This window comes from Ranitomeya variabilis, chromosome 2 (genome assembly GCF_051348905.1).
Source record: "Ranitomeya variabilis isolate aRanVar5 chromosome 2, aRanVar5.hap1, whole genome shotgun sequence".
Taxonomy (NCBI): Eukaryota; Metazoa; Chordata; class Amphibia; order Anura; family Dendrobatidae; genus Ranitomeya; species Ranitomeya variabilis.
Genome location: NC_135233.1, coordinates 259,217,223 through 259,243,183, shown reverse-complemented (window position 1 = coordinate 259,243,183; position 25,961 = coordinate 259,217,223). Strand labels below are relative to the sequence as shown.

General features: G+C 42.9%; 1 protein-coding gene and 1 long non-coding RNA gene across 3 annotated transcripts in view; one reads left to right on the top strand and one right to left on the bottom strand.

The window, feature by feature from the left end:
• The window catches only part of COL5A1 (collagen type V alpha 1 chain), a 251,738-nt gene that overhangs the window by 76,714 nt on the left and 149,063 nt on the right, over positions 1 to 25,961 (bottom strand). For both annotated transcript variants that reach the window (XM_077284776.1, XM_077284775.1), the window contains exons 25-26: positions 23,620 to 23,673; positions 17,951 to 17,995 (exon numbers count right to left, since the gene is read on the bottom strand). In XM_077284776.1, coding sequence (XP_077140891.1) covers positions 17,951 to 17,995; positions 23,620 to 23,673 — 99 coding nt within the window. The remainder of the gene's footprint in view (positions 1 to 17,950; positions 17,996 to 23,619; positions 23,674 to 25,961) is intronic.
• LOC143805436 (uncharacterized) overlaps positions 1 to 25,961 on the top strand; it is a 513,942-nt gene that overhangs the window by 445,652 nt on the left and 42,329 nt on the right. The gene's annotated exons all lie outside the window — the stretch shown is intronic.

The following is a 25,961-nucleotide window of genomic DNA, read 5'->3' as shown; positions in this document are numbered from 1 at the left end:
GCAACGTCTATGATTAGGCGATGCTGGGGAAGGTTCAAAGACCGCTGATAGGTCTGCATACGGCTGGCGTGTACAGGCGAACGTCGGATATGTGAGCAAAGTGCACGCACTTTGAGGAGCAGGTCGGAGAACCCAGGATAAGTTTTCAATAAGCACTGCACCACCAGGTTTAAGGTGTGAGCCAGGCAAGGAATGTGTTTCAGTTGGGAAAGGGAGATGGCAGCCATGAAATTCCTTCCGTTATCACTCACTACCTTGCCTGCCTCAAGATCTACTGTGCCCAGCCACGACTGCGTTTCTTGTTGCAAGAACTCGGACAGAACTTCCGCGGTGTGTCTGTTGTCGCCCAAACACTTCATAGCCAATACAGCCTGCTGACGCTTGGCAGTAGCTGGCCCATAATGGGACAACTGGTGTGCAACAGTGTCATCTGCCGATGGAGTGGTTGGCCGACTGCGTTCTGTGGAAGAGCTGTAGCTTCTGCAGGAGGACGAGGAGGAGGAGGAGGGGGTGCGAACGCCTACAGCCAACTGTTTCCTAGACCGTGGGCTAGGCACAACTGTCCCTAAATTGATGTCGCCTGTGGACCCTGCATCCACCACATTCACCCAGTGTGCCGTGATGGACACATAACGTCCCTGGCCATGCCTACTGGTCCATGCATCTGTAGTCAGGTGCACCTTTGTACTCACAGATTGCCTGAGTGCATGGACGATGCGCTGTTTAACATGCTGGTGCAGGGCTGGGATGGCTTTTCTGGAAAAAAAGTGTCGACTGGGTAGCTCGTATCGTGGTTCAGCGTACTCCATCAGGGCTTTGAAAGCTTCGCTTTCAACTAACCGGTAGGGCATCATCTCTAACGAGATTAGTCTAGCTATGTGGGCGTTAAAACCCTGTGTACGCGGATGCGAGGATAAGTACTTCCTTTTTCTAACCAGAGTCTCATGTAGGGTGAGCTGGACTGGAGAGCTGTAGATCGTGGAACTTTCGGGTGTGCCGGTGGACATGGCAGACTGAGAGACGGTTGGAGACGGTATTGTTTCCGCCGGTGCCCTACATGCAATATTTCCTCCTACAAAACTGGTGATTCCCTGACCCTGACTGCTTTTGGCTGGCAAAGAAACCTGCACAGATACTGCCGGTGGTGCGGAAAATGGTGGCCTTACAGTGACGGAAGGGATGTTGCGTTGCTGACTAGCTTCATTGGCCGAGGGTGCTACAACCTTGAGGGACGTTTGGTAGTTAGTCCAGGCTTGAGAATGCATGGTGGTTAAGTGTCTATGCATGCAACTAGTATTTAGACTTTTCAGATTCTGACCTCTGCTTAAGCTAGTTGAACATTTTTGACAGATGACTTTGCGCTGATCAGTTGGATGTTGTTTAAAAAAATGCCAGACTGCACTCTTCCTAGACTCTGATCCCTTTTCAGGGATTGCAGACTGAGCTTTAACCGGATGGCAACGCTGTGCTCCAACAGGTTTTGGCTTTGACACGCGTTTTGGTCCAGATACGGGCCCGGCAGATGGAACCTGTTGCGATGTTGATGCCTGCTGCGGCCCCTCCTCCACCTCCGCTTCTGAACTACTGCCGCCTGCACCCTGTTCCCCCAATGGCTGCCAATCGGGGTCAATAACTGGGTCATCTATTACCTCCTCTTCGAGCTCGTGTGCAACTTCGTCTGTGTCACTGTGTCGGTCGGTGGTATAGCGTTCGTGGCGGGGCAACATAGTCTCATCAGGGTCTGATTGTGGATCTGTACCCTGAGAGGGCAATGTGGTGGTCTGAGTCAAAGGAGCAGCATAGTACTCTGGCTGTGGCTGTGCATCAGTGCACTCCATGTCAGAATATACTTGTAATGGGCATGGCCTGTTAAATGTTTCACTTTCTAAGCCAGGGACGGTATGTGTAAAGAGCTCCATGGAGTGACCCGTTGTGTCGCCTGCTGCATCCTTCTCTCTTGTTGTAGTTTTTGCTGAGGAGGACAAGGAAGCGACTTGTCCCTGACCGTGAACATCCACAAGCGACGCGCTGCTTTTACATTTACCAGTTTCGGAAGAGGAGGCAAAAGAGCTAGAGGCTGAGTCTGCAATGTAAGCCAAAACTTGCTGTTGCTGCTCCGCCTTTAAAAGCGGTTTTCCTACTCCCAGAAAAGAGAGCGTTCGAGGCCTTGTGTAGCCTGACGACGAAACTGGCTCCACAGCTCCAGACTTAGGTGGAATATTTTTATCCCCACGACCACCTGATGCTCCACTACCACTACCATCATTACCAGCTGACAATGAACGCCCACGACGACCTCTTGCACCAGACTTCCTCATTGTTTTAAAATCTTAACCAAAGTAACTTTATTTGTTGCTATCAAACAACTTACACGGTGAGCTATAACTTCAGTATGATTTCAATATCCCTTAACAGGTTGGTGAGACCACAAGGAAAATCAGGCACAATGTTACACACTCTGTTTTCTGTGGCACAAAATCACAGAGATGACACACACGCAGGACTGTCACTCAAGCACTAATGTCAATATTAATCTCCCACCTAATTTATTTATTTTTTTTTCTCAGGGAGACTTTAGAAACCAAATAATATTAAAAAAAAAAAAAAAAAGGCTTTCTATGGCCCACAATTAGAGAGAGAGAGGTGGCACAACCAGGAGTCAAGACTGGCGCACAAGCTGAAAGGGCAATATTACTCTCCCACTGTTTTTTATGTTTTTTTTGTTTTTTTCAGGGAGACTTTAGAAACCAAATAATATTAAAAAAACCAAAAAAAAAAAAGGCTTTCTATGGCCCACTGAATGAAAGGGAGAGAGGTGGCACACCCAGGAGTCAAGACTGGCACACAAGCTGAAAGGGCAATATTACTCTCCCACTGTTTTTTTATGTATTTTTTGTTTTTTCAGGGAGACTTTAGAAACCCAATAATATTTAAAAAAAAAAATAAATAGGCTTTCTATGGCCCACTGAATGAGAGGGAGAGAGGTGGCACACCCAGGAGTCAAGACTGGCACACAAGCTGAAAGGGCAATATTACTCTCCCACTGTTTTTTTAGGTTTTTTTTTTTTTTTCAGGGAGAATTAGAAACCAAATAATATTAAAAAAAAAAAAAATAGGCTTTCTATGGCCCACTGAATGAAAGGGAGAGAGGTGGCACACCCAGGAGTCAAGACTGGCACACAAGCTGAAAGGGCAATATTACTCTCCCACTGTTTTTTTATGTATTTTTTGTTTTTTCAGGGAGACTTTAGAAACCCAATAATATTTTAAAAAAAAAATAAATAGGCTTTCTATGGCCCACTGAATGAGAGGGAGAGAGGTGGCACACCCAGGAGTCAAGACTGGCACACAAGCTGAAAGGGCAATATTACTCTCCCACTGTTTTTTTAGGTTTTTTTTTTTTTTTCAGGGAGAATTAGAAACCAAATAATATTAAAAAAAAAAAAAAAAAAAAAAAAAATAGGCTTGCTATAGCCCACTGAATGAGAGATAGCACACACAGCAGTGGCACACAAGCCCTTACTGAGGCCAATATTTTTCTCCCACTGATTGATGTAGTGTTTTTGTGTTGAGGTAGAATTTAGAACACAAATCACGGAAAAAATAAATAGGCTTTCTATGGCCCACTGAATGAAAGGGAGAGAGGTGGCACACCCAGGAGTCAAGACTGGCACACAAGCTGAAAGGGCAATATTACTCTCCCACTGTTTTTTTATGTATTTTTTGTTTTTTCAGGGAGACTTTAGAAACCCAATAATATTTAAAAAAAAAAATAAATAGGCTTTCTATGGCCCACTGAATGAGAGGGAGAGAGGTGGCACACCCAGGAGTCAAGACTGGCACACAAGCTGAAAGGGCAATATTACTCTCCCACTGTTTTTTTAGGTTTTTTTTTTTTTTTCAGGGAGAATTAGAAACCAAATAATATTAAAAAAAAAAAAATAGGCTTTCTATGGCCCACTGAATGAAAGGGAGAGAGGTGGCACACCCAGGAGTCAAGACTGGCACACAAGCTGAAAGGGCAATATTACTCTCCCACTGTTTTTTTATGTATTTTTTGTTTTTTTCAGGGAGACTTTAGAAACCCAATAATATTTAAAAAAAAAAATAAATAGGCTTTCTATGGCCCACTGAATGAGAGGGAGAGAGGTGGCACACCCAGGAGTCAAGACTGGCACACAAGCTGAAAGGGCAATATTACTCTCCCACTGTTTTTTTAGGTTTTTTTTTTTTTTCAGGGAGACTTTTGAAACCAAATAATATTAAAAAAAAAAAAAAAAAAAAAATATAGGCTTGCTATAGCCCACTGAATGATAGCGCACACACAGCAGTGGCACACAAGCCCTGACTGAGGCCAATATTTTTCTCCCACTGATTGATGTAGTGTTTCTGTGTTGAGGTAGATTTTAGAACACAAATCACGGAAAAAATAAATAGGCTTTCTATGGCCCACTCAGTGAGAGATGGCACACACAGGGATGGCACTGTAGCAGAAATGCCAATCTTAATCTCCCACAAAAAAAAAACAAAAAAAAAAAAAAACTGTCCTACAATTACTATCTCCCTGCAGTAATGTAAGCCAGGTATGGCAGGCAGCAATAGGAGTGGACTGATGCACAAATTAAATAAAAAGTGTGGACAAACAAAAAAGATAGCTGTGCAGAAAGGAAGGAACAAGAGGATATGTGCTTTGAAAAAAGCAGTTGGTTTCCACAGTGGCGTACACACAGCAATACAGCTATCACGGAGCCTTCTAGGGCAGCCCAATGAGCTACAGCGCTGAGGGGAAAAAAAAAAAAAAATAGCTTCCACTGTTCCTGCACACCGAAGGTGGTGTTGGACAGTGGAAATCGCTGCAGCACAAGCGGTTTGGTGGTTAGTGGACCCTGCCTAACGCTCTCCCTGCTTCTGATGAAGCGGCAGCAACCTCTCCCTAAGCTCAGATCAGCAGCAGTAAGATGGCGGTCGGCGGGAACGCCCCTTTATAGCCCCTGTGACGCCGCAGACAGCAAGCCAATCACTGCAATGCCCTTCTCTAAGATGGTGGGGACCAGGATCTATGTCATCACGCTGCCCACACTCTGCGTTCACCTTCATTGGCTGAGAAATGGCGCTTTTCGCGTCATTGAAACGCGACTTTGGCGCGAAAGTCGCGTACCGCATGGCCGACAAGCACAGGGGTCGGATCGGGTTTCATGAGACGCCGACTTAGCCAAAAGTCGGCGACTTTTGAAAATGATCGACCCGTTTCGCTCAACCCTACTCATCACCATTTCCTAAGTGTAAGACCCCTAGAGCCCCACCTTCAAAAATGAATTTTATACTCCTTTATTCTAGAATTGCTGTAAAAATGAAAATGGTCCTCTCTGGAATGTTAGGAGGGATAGGGAATTGAAGTTGTGATGTTTTGTCTGTCTTTTAGAACATGGAATTATTATGTCATACATGATAATTGAAAATGAAAACATTGTATTTGAAGTTTTCAATAAAAATGACCTGATTAAAAAAAAAAAGCAAAGTCTTTAGTTTGCGGCTGCAGAGTCTGTATAACTCCTGTGCATAGCTGGCTGTCCTGCTGCACTGTAGCAGGGAGGAAGTCATCCATGTCTTCCGGCACAGCAGATCAAACAGACAGCATGTATGCACATAGGGAGGAGAGAGTATGAGGAGGGTGTGACACATTACAGCCTGAGCATTGACAGAACAGAGCTCCAACAGTTCAGTGTCTCTGTCAGCATGGGCCCTAGAAGAGGACAGGACATGAAACTAGAGACAGCACCGTCCTGCATATACATGATCCCATATCCAGCATGGATTGCTAGGAGGGACACGCCACGACAGAAAAGTCTATTATATCATCACAACAAGAGGTCGGAATATTATGAGAGGTGCACCGTAAAACTTAATGCAACCTATTTTACTAGCAACTGTAAAAATCATATTCTTACATGTCAAAAGGTGTCTATGGCCTTGTATGCTCCTGAATAGGGAGCTTACAAGGTCTGGGCACCAGGATAATCTCTCTAGGGACTGGGACGTTTCACACATATTGATGAGCAGACCAGCATTACAGACACTGACAGCCCTACGTCTCAGCTTTAGCTGCATGTCGATGGACAGGGAAGACCAGGATAACAATCCAATATATTAATGCTGGGTATCAGGGAATGTAATTTGAATTTGTAACTGAAAGCATTGAGCAATCGGAAGCAATAAATTGCGGCCTCATCGCAGGGAGGTATTATCCACCATACAGGGATTCTTGCAGATACTTTCTCCAGCATTATGTGATTTGTAGGTCAGCCTGGTGATCGCTTTCCTCTGCAGACAGTTAACCTGTCACTCATTCCTGTGCAGCGTCTAATGAAATACAAGCTGTCAGATCCGGCCTGGGGTGCGATTCCTATTTTTAAAATGAATCTCTTTACTTTAGTGCCTACAGGGAAAAAAAAAAAAAAAAAAAAAATCGAAGAAAAAATATATATTTCCTGCCTCACATTAATTTGTAATATTTTATGGTTGGTGAGCCTGTCATAGGTAGGAAGAACATGAAAGAGTATGCGGGAAATAGAAGATTTATGTAAATTCAAAGCGTTTTATTCCTTATATCCCAGGGCAGGTAATAAGTTGCTGCTGATAAACCTGGTGCTGGTGGGGCACACGACAGCTCTGCTAAACATAGGTGAGGAAGGCCTGAAATGAATAGGGCAATGGCCAGTAAGATCTGTGCAAGGAGAGACTGCTGGAGATATGGGGCCATCAAAGTGCAGACCAAGCAAGTCCATAAAGGAGACAATCACACACCTGACTCAGGGTCAGAAGGCTCAGCAAATACTATAACTAATGGACTTTTCATTATTATAATGTACTTCTTCTTTATCCTCTCTCACACAGGACAAAATCATCATCCATTAAACAAGATAATGATCAAACCAAAATAAAAAAAATGCGTGTGACACCTATGCGTGTGATTGATAATTCGTGGTATAAAACAAGATAATGTAATGGAAAGCTGATTAACTCTTCTTCCCTCACACCGGAGGCAAAGTTCTGCTTTATTAAACAGTATATTATAGGGAAACCAGCAGAAGGAAATGTGCAGCTGAGAAAGAGGAACAGCGCTACCACCTGGTGGCCACATTGTTGAACAGCACCTCAAAAGTGCATGCACCAGAACCTACAGTATGCGAGGACAAAGAGGGAGAAAACAGACAAAAACTAATATATCATCCTACAAACAGGGAAACAAAATATACATCATTGCACTGTGTTAGCCGGTTAATAAAAAAAATATTAAAATTTGAGAGTCCTCAGGTATCAACTACTGAGAACCCTCAAATTTTAATATTTTTCTACAAGGAGATGTACAGGTGTGTCTCACAAAATTAGAACTTCATCAAAAAGTTAATTTATTTCAGTTCTTCAATACAAAACGTGAAACTCATCTATAGAGTCATTACAAACAGAGTAATCTATTTCAAGTGTTTATTTCTGTTAATGTTGATAATTATGGCTTACAGCCGATGAAAACCCAAAAGTCCTTGTGAATCTCCCCTAAATTTTTGAATGGCCTTTTCTTAATCCTTTCAAGGCTGCGGTTATCCCGGTTGCTTGTGCACCTTTTTCTACCACACTTTTTCCTTCCACTCAACCAGCCAGCGTCTTTAGCAATGACATTTTGTGGCTTACCCTCCTTGTGGAATGTGTCAATGAATGCCTTCTGGACATCTGTCAAGTCAGCAGTCTTCCCCATGATTGTGGAGCCTACTGAAACAGACTAAGGGACCTTTTTAAACACTTAGGAAGCCTTTGCTGGTGTTTTTTGTTATTCTAATTTACCGAGATAATGACTTTTGGGTTTTCATTGGCTGTAAGCCATACTCATCAACATTAACAGAAATAAACACTTGAAATAGATCACTCTGTTTGTAATGGCTATATGTAATACAAGAGTTTCACTCTTTATATTGAAGAACTGAAATAAATTAACTTTTTGATGATATTCTAATTTTTTGAGAAGCAAATGTATAACATATTGCATCTGTTCATATATAAGTATATACAGAACATACCTGGGTTATATACCCAGGTTATACCCTCCATATGTAACGCCCGCCAGGGCCTGGGGCACTCGGCACCGGGTGCGGTTGCACCTAAAGGGGATGTCACGTGGCTGCGACCCGGTCCGTGGCCCTGGGCGCCCAGTTAAAGCGGGAAAGGTCTTTAAGGGGTATTTTGGAATAAAGTCTATTCATGACGCCATCTGTGGTTCTCGGTCAGAGGGACCGACGCTGCTTAAAGGGGTCCTTTGGAGTGATGTTGTTGCAGCAATATGGTGATGCTTCCCACAGGTGAAGCGAGGTCCCCAGGGCTCCCAAGGTGTATGGAAAGGATCGTGGGTTGGCGGTAAATAACGGAGGACACAGAGTTGCAGTCTTTACCTGGTTTACTGGCAGTAGCAATCCACAGTCCAGGGTACCAGGAACAGGTGATGATACGGCCTGGAGGCAATAGTGAATCCCTCTCCCAGGTAAGGTCCGTAAGCCTTGCTACTCGCACTAGTATGCGAGGTCCCTGATGCCTGTAGCTGCTGGCAAAGTCCTCTCCCTCCTGCCCTGAGGCAGGTACCTGTATGGTGGGCAGCTTGAGCCATTTTATAGGGTCTCTATCACGACCCGGGCTCTTCAGGTGCTACTTCACCTCCAGGCGTGGTGTGGGCAATTAACATGCAGTCCTATGCCCTCCGGTTCTGCTGTGTGTCCTAGAGTATAACACAGCCTTGGGTGCCCGGTTCCTGCGCTTCGGCTCTGAGGGTGCCCGGTCACAGTTCCCCACTGAGCCCCTTTCCTACTCCACTGTGCTCCTTTCCTCAGTAGCTCCACCACTTTCAACCCCTCAGGTTCACTTCCTTTCCCTGAAGCTGCAGCTCAGTCCTGGCTGCATGGCTCCGCTGTCTGCTCTCAGTTTCAGACTTCATTCTCTCTCCTTTTAGTCATCACTTCTTACTGTCTGCTCCAGACTGATCTAACTCCTCTTCCAGACCTGAACACTTAAAGCTGGGGAAGCTCCCCTGAATCCGGGTTCAGAGCTCCCCCTTCTGACCTGGATTCGGAATGTGTTGTATGTAGGTGCCTTATCTGCTAAAGAGAATGCTTCTTGCCTCCAAGCATGATATTGCCCTCCCCGAAAGGAAGGCAACATCACTGTAACAACCGGTTACCTGGGGTGTTACATATACATATACAGTGGGGGGAATAAGTATTTGATCCCTTGCCGATTTTGTAAGTTTGCCCTAGTTTGCCATGAACTGTCTATAATGTTAAGGGTAGGTTAATTTTAACATTGAGAGATAGAATATCAACAATAAAATCCAGAAAATAACATTGTATAAATTATATAAATTTATTTGCATTTTGCAATGAGAAATAAGTATTTGATCCCCTACCAACTATTAAGAGTTCTGGCTCCTACAGACCAGTTAGACGCTCCTAATCAACTCGTTACCTGCATTAAAGACAGCTGTCTTACATACTCACATTTATAAAAGACTTCTGTCCACAGACTCAATCAGTCAGACTCTAACCTCTACAACATGGGCAAGACCAAAGAGTTTTCTAAGGCTGTCAGGGACAAGATCATAGACCTGCACAAAGCTGGAATGGGCTACAAAACCATAAGTAAGATGCTGAGTGAGAAGGAGACAACTGTTGGTGCCATAGTAAGAAAATAGAAGAAATATAAAATGATTGTCAATCGACATCGATCTGGGGCACCACGCAAAATCTCAGTGGGGTATCCTTGATCATGAGGAAGGGGAGAGATCAGCCTACAACTACACGGTGGGGAACTAGTTAATGATTTCAAGGCAGCTGGGACCACAGTCACCAAAGAAACCATTGGTTAGACATTAGGTCTTAAAGATTTAAAATCCTGCAGTGCCCGTAAGGTCCCCCTGCTCAAGAAAGCACATGTGCAGGCCCATCTGAAGTTTGCCAATGAACACCTGGATGATTCTGTGAGTGATTGGGAGAAGGTGCTGTGGTCAGATGAGACAAAAATTGAGGTCTTTAGCATTAACTCAACTCGCCGTGTTTTGAGGAAGAGAACTGCTGCCTATGACCCAAAGAACACCGTCCCCACTGTCAAGCATAGAGGTGGAAACATTATGTTTTAGGGGTGTTTCTCTGCTATGGGCAAAGGACTACTTCCCCGCATCAGTGGGAGAATGGATGGAGACATGTACCGTAAAATACTGAGTGACAACCTCCTTCCCTCCGCCAGCACATTAAAAATGGGTCGTGGCTTGGTCTTCCAGCAAGGCAATAACCCAAAACATACAGCCAAGGCAACAAAGGAGTGGCTCAAAAAGAAGTACATTAAGGTCATGGAATGGCCTAGCCTGTCTTCAGACCTTAATCCCATAGAAACTTATGGAGGAAGTTAAAGCTTTGAGTTGCCGAACGACAGCCTCAAAATCTTAATGATTTAGAGAGGATCTGCAAAGAGGAGTGGACCAAAATTCCTCATGACATGGCGCAAACCTCATTATCAACTACAAAAAACGTCTGACTGCTGTGCTTGCCAACAATGGTTTTGCCACCAAGTATTAAGTCTTGTTTGCCAGAGGGATCAAATACTTACTTCTCACTGCAAAGTGCAAATACATTTATATAATTCATACAATGTGATTTTCTGGATTTTGTTTTTGATATTCTGATATTCTATCTCTCAATGCTAAAATTAACCTACCCTTAAAATTATAGACTGTTCATGTCTTTGTCAGTGGGCAAACTTACAAAAACAGCAAGGGATCAAATACTTATTTCCCCCACTGTATACAGTCATGGCTGAAAGTGTTGTCACCCTTGAAATTGTTTCAGAAATTGAAGAAGTATTTCTCTCAGAAAATTATTGCAATTACGCATTTAGTTATACACAAGTTTATTTCCTTTGTGTGTATTGTAGCAACACAAAAAAAAGAGAAAAAGGCAAATTGAACATAATTTCACATAAAACCCCCAAAATGGGCCATACAATATTGTTGGCACCTTTCCAAAATTATGGATAAACAACTTTGTTTCAAGCATGTGATGCTCGTTCAAACTCACCTGTGGCAAGTAACAGGTGTGGGCAATATGAAAATCACACCTGAAAGGAGATAAAAAGGGGAGAAGTTTTCTCAATCTTTGCATTGTGTGTTTGTATGTGCCACACTAAGTATGGAGAACAGAAAGAGGAGAAGAGAACTGTCTGAGGACTTGAGAACCAAAATTGTTGAAAAATATCAACAATTTCAAGCTTACAAGTCCATCTGCAGAGATGTTGATGTTCCTTTCTCCACTGCATCTAATCTCCCTGAATGTGGACAGCAGAGGAAAAATTGATGAAAGGTTTCAACGCAGGATAGTCCGGATGGTGGATAAGCAGTCCCAATCAAGTTCCAAAGAAATTCAAGCTGTCCTGTAGGTTCAGGGTGCATCACTGTCAGCGCAAACTATCCGTCAGCATTTGGATTAAATGAAACGCTATGGCAGGAGACCCAGGAGGACCCCACTGGTGACGCAGTGACAAAAAAAGTAGATTGCAGCTTGACAAAACGTACATGAGTAAGCCAAAAACCTCCTTGAAATGCGTCTTGTAGACAGATGAGACCAAGATAGAGCTTTTTGGTAAAGCACATCATTCTACTGTTTTCAGAAAATGGAATGAGGCCTACAAAGAACACCGTACCTACAATCAAATATGGTGGAGGTTCAAAGATGTTTTGGTTTTTTTTCTGCCTCTGGCACTGGATGCCTTTACTGTGCGCAAGGCATCATGGAATCTGAAGATTACCAAAAGGAGTTTGGGTCACAATATAGTGCCCAGTGTTGAAAGCTGGGTTTGCATCCTAGGTCATAAGTCTTCCAGCAGGACAATGACCCCAAACATACTTCAAGGAGCCACTAGAAATAGATAGAAACAAAGTGCTGGAGAGTTCTAAAGTGACTAGTCATGATTTAAATCCCATTAAACACCTGGAGAGATCTTAAAATTGCTGTTGAGAGAATGCACCCTTCAAATATGAGACCTGGAGCAGTTTACAAAAGAAAAGTGGTCCGAAATTACAGTTGAGAGGTGTAAGAAGCTTAGTGATGGTTATAGGAAGCGATTGATTGCAGTTATTTATTACAAAGGATGTGCAACCAATTATTAAGTTGAGGGTGCCCATAATTTTGTCAGCACCATTTTTTACTTTTGTGTGAAATTATGTTCAATTTGACCTTTTTCTGTTTTTTTGTGTTGTTCCAATACACACAAAGGAAATAGACATGAGTATAACAAAACATGTGCAATTGCAATAATTTTCTGAGAGAAATACTTAATTGTCTGGAACAATTTCGAGGGTGCCAATACTTTCGGCCATGACTAATTATATACAGCAGATGCCCGGATTATACCATCTGTACACATATACAATTATATACAGAGAAAACCCAGGTTATACCAGCAGTACATATACAATATGTTTCGGACTATAAGACGCACCCCAGGTTTAGACAGCAGAAAATAGGACAAACATTTTAATTAAAACTTCCATAGTGGTGTAAAGTGGAGAGGTCATTATCATTCATTTTAATGTACTAAGGTAGAATAGGGAGGTAATAAATCTATTGTTCATATCTCTGCAGTGTGTATTATACACACACAGCTCTGCTACATGCCCATAGATATACAGTTGTGCTCAAAAGTTTACATACCCCGGCAGAATTTTTGCTTTCTTGGCCTTTTTTCAGAGAATATGAATGATAATACCAAAACTATTTCTCCACTCATGCTTAGTGGTTGGGTGAAGCCATTTATTGTCAAACTACTGTGTTTTCTCTTTTTAAATAATAATGATAGCCCAAAACATCCAAATGACCCTGATCAAAAGTTTACATACCCTGATGATTTTGGCCTGATAATATGCACAGAACTTGGCACAAATTAGTTTGAATGGCTACTAAAGGTAACATCCTCACCTGTGACCTGCTTGCTTGTAATCAGTGTGTGCATAAAAGCTGAGTGAGTTTCTGGGATCCAGACTCCTGCATCTTTCATCCAGCCACTGACAGTTCTGGATTGTGAGTCATGGGGAAAGCAAAATAATCGTCAACTGATCTACAGGAAAAGGTAGTTAAACTGTATAAAACAGGAAAGGGATACAAAAAGATATCCAAGGAATTGATGATGCTGACAACAAATGGAAAATCAGGGACTCTGTAAAAGCAAAACCACGGTCAGGTAGACCAACAAAAATGTCGTACACAACTGCCAAGAAGGTTGTTCGGGATGCAAAGAAAAACCCTCAAATAACATCAGAAGAAATACAGGACTCTCTGAAAACTAGCGGTGTGGCTGTTTCAAGATGCACAATTAGGAGGCACTTGTAGAAAAATGGGCTGTATGGTCGAGTCACCAGAAGAAAGCCATTACTGCGCAAATGCCACAAAGTATCTCTCCTACAATACGCAAAACAGCACCGAGACAAGCCTCAAAACTTCTGGAACAAGGTAATTTGGACTTATGAGACCAAAATTGAACTTTTTGACCACAACCATAAACGTTATATTTGGAGAAAGGTCAACAAGGCCTATGATGATGAAAAGAACACCATTCCTACTATAAAGCACGGAGGTGGATCGCTTCGCTGATGTTTTGGAGATGTGTGAGCTACAAAGGCACAAGAAACTTGGTCAAAGTTGAAGGAAATATGAATGCAGCACATTATCAGCAAACACTGGAGCCAAATATGCAATCATCAGCCCGTAAGCTTCGCATGGAACGTACTTGGACATTCCAACATGACAACGATCCAAAACACAAGGCCAAGTTGACCTGTCATTGGCTACAGCAGAGCAGAGTGAAGGTTCTGGAGTGGCTATCTCAATCTCCTGACCTCAATATCATTGAGCCACTCTGGGGAGATCTCAACAGCGCAGTTCATGCCAGACAGCCAGGAATTTACAGGAACTGGAGGCTTTTTGCCAAGAAGAGTGGCAGCTTTACCATCTGAGAAAATAAAGAACCTCATCCACAACTACCACAAAAGACTTCAAGCTGTCATTGATGTTAGAGGGGGCAATACACGGTATTAAGAAATGGGGTATGTAAACTTTTGATCAGGGTCATTTGGATGTTTTGGGTTGTCATTATTATTTAAAAAGAGAAAACACAGTAGTTTGACAATAAATGGCTTCACCCAATCACTAACCATGAGTGGAGAAAAAGTTTTGGTGTTATCATTCATATTTTCTGCAAAAAGGCCAAGAAAGCAAAATTCTGCCGAGGTATGTCAACTTTTGAGTACAACTGTACATGACTCTGCTACATGCCCTTAGGCATACATGGCTCTGCTACATACAAACTACATGCAAATAAATATGCACAGCTCTGCTACAGGCACATTTACACACACACACACACACACTATACATTACCACAGCTTGCAGTTCCTGATCGGGACCTTCACGGAAGCTGCAGGAGTTAACCAGTTGCAGGATTTTTCACTAGATTAATTCAAGCACCTTCAGGTCATGTGATCAGTCACATGACCTGGAAGGCCCTAGAATTACTGATGCAGAAGCTTCTTCAGCTGCTCAGCTCCTGCAGCCTGCGATCCGCTCGGTAAGCTTCCCCTCCTGCTCTGTTCTGATCACATAGATCAGTGCAGACCAGGAGGGGAGAGGGACCTCATTCCGTGATCGGGAACGACACAGTGCCACCGTTCTCCTCCATCACAGGAAGCTGCCTTCGGACTATAAGATGCACACACTGTTTAACAAGAGCTCTTCTGGTTAAAAAATGTATCTTCTACTCCGAAAAATACTCTATAATTATATACACCTTTTTTTTCTCAGGACAATCATCCTTCCAAAAGTCTCAAACAATGTGAAGAGGCTTCATTAAAAATAACATCACGTCCTCTGCAGTTCAATCCCTGTACTTCCTGCAAAGCTTCAGTCTGTCCTTGATGTTTATCTTGGAAAGAAGTGGCATATTTGTTGCCTTTCTCGACACCAATCAACCTCCAAAAGCCTTTGCCTTGCTGTGAGTGCGGATACAGTGACACCACTCGGCTGCCATTTCTGGACAAGCTCTGCACTGGTGTGGAAACGATCCTGTAGCTGAATCCTCTTCAGGAGACACTCCTGGCACTTGCTGGACTTTCTTGAGCACCCTGAAGCCCACCAATTGAACTTTTCACTGTGAAGTTCTTGATGGTCCAATAAATTGATTTAAACCAGACGGACATATATAATTATATACAGAAGATGCCCAGGTTATACCAGCTCTACAAATATAATTATATACAGAAGATGCCCAGATTATACCGGCTGTACATGATAATAATAATTATTTTATTTATATAGCGCCAACATATTCCGCAGCGCTTTACAAATTATAGAGGGGACTTGTACAGACAATAGACATTACAGCATAACAGAAATCACAGTTCAAAATAGATACCAAGAGGAGTGAGGGCCCTGCTCGCAAGCTTACAATCTATAGGAAAAGGGGAGACACAAGAGGTGGGTGGTAACAATTGCATTTGCAATTGCATTACATATATAATTATATACAGAAGATGCCCAGGTTATACCAGCTGTACATATATAATTTTATACAGGGGATGCGCAGGTTATACCAGCTGTAGATATATAATTATACAGAGGAGATGCCTAGGTTATACTAGCTGTACATATATAATTATATACAGGAGATACCCAGGTTATACCGGCTGTAGATATATAATTACCGTATATACTCGAGTATAAGCCGAGATTTTCAGCCCATTTTTTGGGGCTGAAAGTCCCCCTCTCGGCTTATACTCGAGTCATACCCAGGAGTCGGCAGGGGAGGGGGAGCGGGGGCTGTCTAATTGTACTCACCTGCTCCTGGCGTGGTCCCTGCACATTCCTGGCTTCGCCGGCAGCTTCTTCCTGTAGTGAGCGGTCACATGGTACCGCTCATTACAGTAATGAATATGCGGCTCCACCTCCCATAGAGGCGGAGCCGCATATTCATTACTGTAATGAGAGGTAACGGTGACCGCTCACTACAGGAAGAAGCTGCGGGAAGCAGGGACTGCACAGCGCCAGGAGCAGGTGAGTATACCGGGGAGGGGGAGCGTTGCGCGATATTCACCTGCTCCTCGTTCCGGCGCCGTTCCATCTTCTGCAGTGACGCTGAAGTCAGAGGGCGCGGTGATGTGGTTAGTGCACGCCCTCTGCCTCAACGTCAGTGCAGGAGACGCTGAAGACTGAGCAGCGCCGGAACGAGGAGCAGGTGAATATAGCAAGTGCCAGGGGCCTGAGTGACGGAGAGGTGAGTATGTGATTTTTTATTTTTTATCGCAGCAACAGCTAATGAGGCAAGTGTCTGTATGGAGCATCTTATGGGGCCATAACGTTTGTGCAGCACTATATAGGGCAAGTGTCTGTATGGGGCCATAATCAACGTTTGTGCAGCACTATATGGGGCCATAATGTTTGTGCAGCACTATATGGGGGCCATAACGTTTGTGCAGCACTATATGGGGGCCATAACGTTTGTGCAGCACTATATGGGGGCCATAACGTTTGTGCAGCACTATATGGGGGCCATAACATTTGTGCAGCACTATATGGGGGCCATAACGTTTGTGCAGCACTATATGGGGCCATAACGTTTGTGCAGCACTATATGGGGCCATAATGTTTGTGGAGCACTATATGGGGCCATAACGTTTGTGCAGCATTATATGGGGCAAGTGTCTATATGGGGCATCTTATGGGACCATAACGTTTGTGCAGCACTATATGGGGGCCATAACGTTTGTGCAGAACTACATGGGGGCCATAACGTTTGTGCAGCACTATATGGGGGCCATAACGTTTCTGCAGCACTATATGGGCCCAGTGTCTGTATGGGGCCATAATCAACGTTTGTGCAGCACTATATGAGGCCATAACGTTTGTGCAGCACTATATGGGGCAAGTGTCTGTATGGGGCCATAATCAATGTTTGTGCAGCACTATATGGGGCAAATATCTTTATGGAGCATCTTATGGGGCCATAATCAACATTTGTGCAGCATTATATTGGGCAAATGTGTCTATGAAGCATCTTATGGGGCCATTATTAACCTTTATGCAGGATTATATGGGGCATATTTTAATATGGAGCATCTTATCATGAACTGCATGGAGCATTATATGGGGCTCCTGATTCAATATGGATATTCAAAAACACTTACCCTACTGATGTCTCAATTAATTTTACTTTTATTGGCATCTATTTTTACTTTTAACATTTACCGGTAGCTGCTGCATTTTCCACCCTAGGCTTATACTCGAGTCATTACATTTTCCCAGTTTTTTGTGGCAAAATTAGGGAGGTTGGCTTATACTCGGGTCGGCTTATACTCGAGTATATACGGTATATACAGGAGATGCTCAGGCTATACCAGCTGTAGATATATAATTATATACAGAAGATACCCAGGTTATACCAGCTGTACATATATAATTTTATACAGGAGATGCTCAGGTTATACCAGCTGTAGATATACAGTATAATTATATACAGGAGATATCCATATTATGCCAGCTGTGCATAAATAATTATATACAGGAGATACCCAGGTTATACCAGCTGTAGATATATAATTATATAAAGAAGATGTCCAGGTTATTCCTGCTGTAATTATATACAGGAGATGCCCAGGTTATACCAGCTGTACATATATAACATTACACAGGAGACACCCAGGATATTCTCGCATGCTCTAAATCACTATATACAAGAAGAGAATCTTCTACTCCAGATTCTCTTGAGACCTGTGGGTCACTACCTTCATGTACAGCAGCTACTCTGATGTCTGTAAAGTGCTGTGTTATGACTATGCATCTGATATATCAGTGTGTTGCAGACACAACCTCCTTACCTGGGTTCCTTTTTCTCCTGAGGGGCCTTCTTTACCTGGATGACCCTGTAATATGAAGAAGAAATGGTGAGCTTTCTTATCACTAGTGAGATTGACTACTTGCAGCCTCCTCACATCTCACCAGCAGCAGCCGTGTACATGGATTATAAAAACATGAAGGTTGCATACCATCGGCCGCAGCCCACTCTGGATATCACACAGGGTATTTTTGGTTCGAAGCTCAGAATGATCCACAGTCATGGAAGGAATGGATCCACATTACCATCCACGGCTGACATTTACCTATTTCTTGCCTTGTTCCAAAAAAATTCTGTTCTGAAAACTTTATCTGGCATTCCGATTCTTGGTGCTCAGTGCATGCAATTCCCACCATAATGCTGAAATGTGTCTGATGCTGAAATGTGTCTGAACAGCAGCTCCACATGTGGTGGCCACTGCTAAGTGCTGGGGTCTAATCTTTTTCATTATGAAATGTGGGGGTCATATTTTTAAAAGCAATGAGGGGCGGATGCTAAAAGCCGCAGCGGTCGTACATGGTGAGAGAGAACTACGAAACTGGACATCAATGTAAAACCTACATTAATTTCTGTCTATAAACAGTGGATAAGATTATTGCCCATAACAAAAAGCAAGATGGGGACCATCCTCCATATCCTTCTAATCAGTGTTGGGGAGAATCAGCTTTATTTTATTGTTCCTTGTTTCTTAAAAGGGACAACTGTGCTGTAAAGACCCAGATATACAAATTTATCGGGGTTTTCCAGTCTTCTGATAGAAGTCAGCAGTCACTCTAAGAATCTATCGACCCCCTAGGACGAAGCTGAAGTAAAACGTGCGTAGCGGCACCATACTGCATAACCAGGTCATGTATATCTTACCTATATCTTTTCCAGTTTGTCTGCTATATAACATACACTAATTTTGAATTGCACTATATAACATTATGTTTACGATTGGGTCAATGGGATCCTCTGTAAGATATGGTTTTGCTATTTGATCTCACTTGAGAACTTCTATATTTATTTATATTTCTTTGTAAATATACTTGAAATACAACAAATGAAGTATTTAACCAATCACTTGATTGAATACATATTTTATAAAGGATATTTTCCATATGCACAAACTCCTATACAAACCATCTATATATGTACATCTTTTCAGGCAAATAGGTACTATATAAGCTGAATAATTCTGCACATAGATCCTTACAAGTACTAACTGCTCCACAAATGCAATGTTTCCTTGGGCTAATTTAGCCAGTTCTTTTGATACAACTTCTATATAATGGTCAGTCCGAACAGCCTCCTGAATTGAGTATACCTTTTTTGTTTACTATGAGTATATAGCACTTTATGGTAGCCATATTTGGCAATAATTTAGTGAAAGGCATATTATCATCTTTTTATAGTCAGGTGACTCTGATGTGGGACATACTTTTTTCAAGCTTTCAGTAGTTGATGACCATTATTTATGTATGAGTCTCCATTAGATAGATAATTGATTTGGAATATTCACAATTTCAAAAAACGTATTTATTGCTATAACTAAGCAGCTTTCTTCAAGATTTCTTAAGATATACCTAACCTTCATGTTGAGCAGTTCATTTTGTATTTGTGTCTCCTCCATAACCCTTTTTAATGTGTACAATGGTTATGTAATAAAGAATAAATAATTTTAATGTATTTGGCTTCCTTGTGTTTATAGGTAGACACTCTAAGTAAGTGCAGACTCCTGACATAGTGCAGAGTGCATGCTGTCAGAATTCACCGGTGAGAGTGGGTGGTCACGTGCCCACAATGATGCACTTTGCAAAGATGGGGACACATGTCGACTAGACGTGTCTAGCTTCTCTCAACTCACTTGTGATGATGAAGCCAGGCACATCTAGCTGCAATGTCGACGGAAGTATACAAATCACCACCCACTCTCGCCAACAATACTGGTGAATCCTGACAGCATGTGCTCTGTACTCTGTCAGGATTCTAAAGTCTGCTGTTACATAGGGTGACCGCAGACTTCTATTAAAAAAACAGACAACCCTATTAAAGTCAGAATAAACTAACAATTTTGGCAAGATTAGGCGACCATCTAATGTCTATGGGGTTTTCCTGAGGAATCAAAAATGATTCCTGGGTGATAAGCCACTCCAGCAGGGTCTGAAGGGGTACAGAGGAGGAAGACAGAGGAGTCTGAAGGAGGAAGACAGAGGAGTCTGAAGGAGGAAGACAGAGGAGTCTGAAGGAGGAAGACAGAGGAGTCTGGAAGGAGGAAGACAGAGGAGTCTGGAAGGAGGAAGACAGAGGAGTCTGAAGGAGGAAGTCAGAGGAGTCTGGAAGGAGGATGACAGAGGAGTCTGGAAGGAGGAAGACAGAGGAGTCTGGAAAGAGGAAGACAGAGGTGTCTGGAGTGAGGAGGACAGAGATATCTGGAGGAAGAGGAGGACAGATGTCTGGAGGAAGAGGAGGACAGAGAAGTCTGGAGGAAGAGGAGGACAGAGACGGCTGGAGGAAGAGGAGGACAGAGACGTCTGGAGGAAGAGGAGGACAGAGACGTCTGGAGGAAGAGGAGGACAGAGACGTCTGGATGAAGAGGAGGATAGAGACGTCTGGAGGAAGAGGAGGACAGAGATGTCAGGAGGAAGAGGACAGAGACGTCTGTAGGAAGAGGAGGACAGAGACGTCTGTAGGAAGAGGAGGACAGAGGTGTCTGGAGGAAAAGGAGGACGGAGGAGTCTGGAGGAAGAGGAGGACGGAGAAGTCTGGAGGAAGAGGAGGACGGAGAAATCTAGAGGAATAGGAGGGCAGGGATATCTGGAGGAAGAGAAGGACAGAGTCTGACAGTGGCTTTCGTTCATGTGTATAGGGAAAATCAAGAGACATGGCTGTTGGCTGTCAGGTATCGGACAGTGTATTGGCACTCTCTTCTTCTTGTCAGTTCCTCATTCCTGTGTTTGTAGGGTGCATAAGAGCCCTCCACCATAGAACAGCTGAATTTTTTTCATGGTCGAAATGTACTATATATATCCTGGTTCTGTCTCTTTAATTCTTTAATGTAACAGATTATGATATACAGTCACGGTGTGTCATCTTGCCTTAGTATTGGTGATCTATTTATGATCTGTCTTCTATTTGCGGTTGTCACATATATTGCATTCTATTTTTATTTCTTTTTATTGTTTGTTTTTGTACTTGCACTGGTTTCGGTTTGTTTGTCCCCTTTTCTTTTGCCCTTCAGCAACATGTCCACACTTTCTCCTATTCGCCCTGCACACGCGCCGCTTTTGTATTATTATTATTCTTTACTGGTTGCCACTCACGCAGTATCCTTGTGTCCGGTCACGTGGGGCCCCACGTCTTCCGGCATCAGCTGATCTTGCGGTGACGTATGTACTGGCGTATGCGTTGCTACAGCGATACTGTTTCACTTCCTGCCGCGGCCACTATAAATATCCGGGTTATGGGACTTTCGGACACGCCCCCTGAGGAAGGAATCTTTCCGAAACGCGCGTCGGGGTGGGCTGTGGACGGCGTGGTGTCTGGAGTCAGCATTGACGGTATGCTCACTATTATTCCCCTTTGGTGCTTATTTGTCCTTACTTCTATGTTAGAGTACATGATCCCTGGATAGCCCACTGTTGGCTATGATGTGTATTGATCATGATGGACTCACATGATTATCATTGGGGAGTTATGTTGTTATCCTCCTCCTAGATTTACTCCTGCGCTGTTCATTTCCCTTTTTTCCATGTGTGGTCCTTCTCTGTAGGACCTATCCTGCTATGCCTTTTACCTGCTCTGTATCTAAAAATAAATACAGTGGGGCAAAAAAGTATTTAGTCAGTCAGCAATAGTGCAAGTTCCACCACTTAAAAAGATGAGAGGCGTCTGTAATTTACATCATAGGTAGACCTCAACTATGGGAGACAAACTGAGAAAAACAAATCCAGAAAATCACATTGTCTGTTTTTTTATCATTTTATTTGCATTTTATGGTGGAAAATAAGTATTTGGTCAGAAACAAACAATCAAGATTTCTGGCTCTCATAGACCTGTAACTTCTTCTTTAAGAGTCTCCTCTTTCCTCCACTCATTACCTGTAATAATGGCACCTGTTTAAACTTGTTATCAGTATAAAAAGACACCTGTGCACACCCTCAAACAGTCTGACTCCAAACTCCACTATGGTGAAGACCAAAGAGCTGTCAAAGGACACCAGAAACAAAATTGTAGCCCTGCACCAGGCTGGGAAGACTGAATCTGCAATAGCCAACCAGCTTGGAGTGAAGAAATCAACAGTGGGAGCAATAATTAGAAAATGGAAGACATACAAGACCACTGATAATCTCCCTCGATCTGGGGCTCCACGCAAAATCCCACCCCGTGGGGTCAGAATGATCACAAGAACGGTGAGCAAAAATCCCAGAACCACGCGGGGGGACCTAGTGAATGAACTGCAGAGAGCTGGGACCAATGTAACAAGGCCTACCATAAGTAACACACTACGCCACCATGGACTCAGATCCTGCAGTGCCAGACGTGTCCCACTGCTTAAGCCAGTACATGTGCGGGCCCGTCTGAAGTTTGCTAGAGAGCATTTGGATGATCCAGAGGAGTTTTGGGAGAATGTCCTATGGTCTGATGAAACCAAACTGGAACTGTTTGGTAGAAACACAACTTGTCGTGTTTGGAGGAAAAAGAATACTGAGTTGTATCCATCAAACACCATACCTACTGTAAAGCATGGTGGTGGAAACATCATGCTTTGGGGCTGTTTCTCTGCAAAGGGGCCAGGACGACTGATCCGGGTACATGAAAGAATGAATGGGGCCATGTATCGTGAGATTTTGAGTGCAAACCTCCTTCCATCAGCAAGGGCATTGAAGTTGAAACGTGGCTGGGTCTTTCAACATGACAATGATCCAAAGCACACTGCCAGGGCAACGAAGGAGTGGCTTCGTAAGAAGCATTTCAAGGTCCTGGAGTGGCCTAGCCAGTCTCCAGATCTCAACCCTATAGAAAACCTTTGGAGGGAGTTGAAAGTCCGTGTTGCCAAGGGAAAAGCCAAAAAAATCACTGCTCTAGAGGAGATCTGCATGGAGGAATGGGCCAAAATACCAACAACAGTGTGTGGCAACCTTGTGAAGACTTACAGAAAACGTTTGACCTCTGTCATTGCCAACAAAGGATATATTACAAAGTATTGAGATGAAATTTTGTTTCTGACCAAATACTTATTTTCCACCATAAAATGCAAATAAAATGATAAAAAAACAGACAATGTGATTTTCTGGATTTTTTTTTCTCAGTTTGTCTCCCATAGTTGAGGTCTACCTATGATGTAAATTACAGACGCCTCTCATCTTTTTAAGTGGTGGAACTTGCACTATTGCTGACTGACTAAATACTTTTTTGCCCCACTGTATATTAAACTTTGTCTTATATTTTGACTATAAAACTGCCTCTTGCTGCTTTGTTTTAGTTTCATAAAACAGCTGCAGGGTCTCACTCTTGGGAACTTGACCCTTTTTAATAATCATTTTCCACAGACAGGTATCTTCCTTTGCATTATGTTAATCGTCGTCCTCTGTGGGACGTGGCAGGCAGAAATAGAGATGAACATCCCCAGTCATACCCTTCATATGGAGAGGACAGGGATGTGACACTTACAGGTGGACCATCTGCTCCCGGCATTCCAGGTAAACCAGGTTTTCCCAATGGTCCCTGAAAATCACAAGAAGATAAATTCAGACTTGCAGCTTATGCCTCAGCAAACAATATTTTCTAACGTTTTGCATCAAAATAACATCAACATTCAGTCCTTATGAATATGGAAAGTTATGTAAATTTGTGCGCTCATCATTGCAGCTTTGAATTCCAGAAAATAATTATTAGCAGCCCATATAGATGCTGAGCGGCGGTCAGAGGAGCCAGAGTGTAAGGAGCTTGAAAACATCAAATGCAGAGTAATCGCAGATTTTATTTTTTATCTTGTGAACAATAATAATTTCAATGTATTTTCCATCTTAGGGAAATGATATAAATATTCTCAGGCTGGAAGGAATATGAAATGTGTCTATTCCTGGTACAAGGGATGAATGTAATTATCATATTTATCAGAAAATGCTCCTTGTATTGTGCAGCATCCAGAGCGGCTGGAGCAACATCCAGCAGACAGGTGCGGATCCATGTACTGCGTCCCACCTATCATGACCTGACAAATCTGGACATGACGTACATTAAAGGGTAGAATACGTTACTCTGTACCAAAAATCTCTTAACCCCTTCCTGACCAGATGAGTGGAGTTTCCATTTTTTTGCGATCACCTCCCACTTCCAAGAGCCATAACTTATTTTCCATTTGACATACCCGAGTGAGGGCTTGTTTTTTGTGGAGGAGTTGTATTTTGATAACTTGTCCCACAAACATTTATTTGACCATGTAATGTACTGAAAAGTGTGAAAAAAATCCAAGTGCTGAGAAATAGCAGAAAAAAAGCACAATTATGCAATGGTGCAATGCAATTATACAGTGCTCATTATGTAGTGAAAATGATCGGGAAATATGATTCTCGAGGTCAGTATGATTATGGAGATACCAAACATGCATTTTGGAAATTTGTAAAATAAAACATTTTTCTAGTTGTTACATTTTAAAAGCTGTGACGTTTTCAACTTTTGTCCGGGCTTGCATTGTGTGCCATGAAACAATGTTTTAATCAATACTATATTGGGGTAGATATCATGCTTTGATCGCCCTTTATTGCATTTTTTTAGTTACTGTGCCAGCCAAAAAAACGCAATACTCGGATTTGATTTTATTTGTTATTTACGCCGTTTACCGATCAGGTTAATTCATTTTATATTTTGATAAATCAGACTTTTATGAACATGGAGATATCACGTGTATTTTAAACTTTTTTTTCCCTTCTTAATTTTTAATGGGGGGAAAAGGACTAATTTGTATTTTTTTCCAGATTTTTTAAAACATAACCCCCAGCTGTCATGACAGCCCATTCAGCAGACTCCCAACTGCCACGGCAACCCATTGGCCCTCTGCAATTATGTTGTGAGTGCGCCCATGGCCAGTTAGAGCAGCGCCCCCCCCCCCCGGGACACACGGTAAATGCTGCGATCACAGATTGACAGCGGCATTTCACAAGTTAACAAGTGCGGGCGGAGGTGAGGTCCTACTGCAGCTGTTAGAGGTAAATGATGGCTGAACAACATGGCTAAGGAAGTTCACAGGACCCTGGTCAGGACACCACAGAGTACCGGCAAGGATGTCAGACCAGAGTCCTGAGAAACTTTTTGGTCAACTCTACTACACAGAGAAGGTGATAAGGGTATGATCACTGGGGAAGCGATCATTGGGAGTTACAAGAATAAGGAGTCTATGGTCTCCTGTGTGAATGGGGTGGTAGTGAGCATAGACAAATGCCGCACGGTGTTGTACATTTGTGATCAGTGATGACCCCAATGGACGTCCACCACCTGCAGATTGGTAATATATGATGTTTATGGAACAATCGTCCTCCCCCTCTCTACATTTTCCTCACTCTCTTTTTGCATTTGGGTGATGTTGTTGCTGATGATTCTGTACATGGCCACTTCCCTAAAATGAGGATTTAATGTATCATCAGTGTTACTAGGCAATGTTATATTTTGCCAGGGCCTCTGCCTCCGTTCATCCCACCACACCGGAGCCTCACTGACCGCCCTATTGTGTTTTTAATATAAAATAAAGAGTCATGGAAAGTTCTTGATGACACCCCATCCATCTACCAGTCCTGGTGGCTCCCACCATCCAGGGAGACAGCGAGGTACATGGTGTTGCTCATGTATTTTGCTCATGTTTGGATGGTTACAGGCGAGGAACGTGTGGTTTACATTACATGTTATGTGATTTATTTAGTGTATAATGGAAACATGAAAGTTGAGCGCTCTCTGCAGTTATGGCTGTATAGGATTTACGTAAACAGCGTTATTAATGGGTGAGGTCAACATTTTAT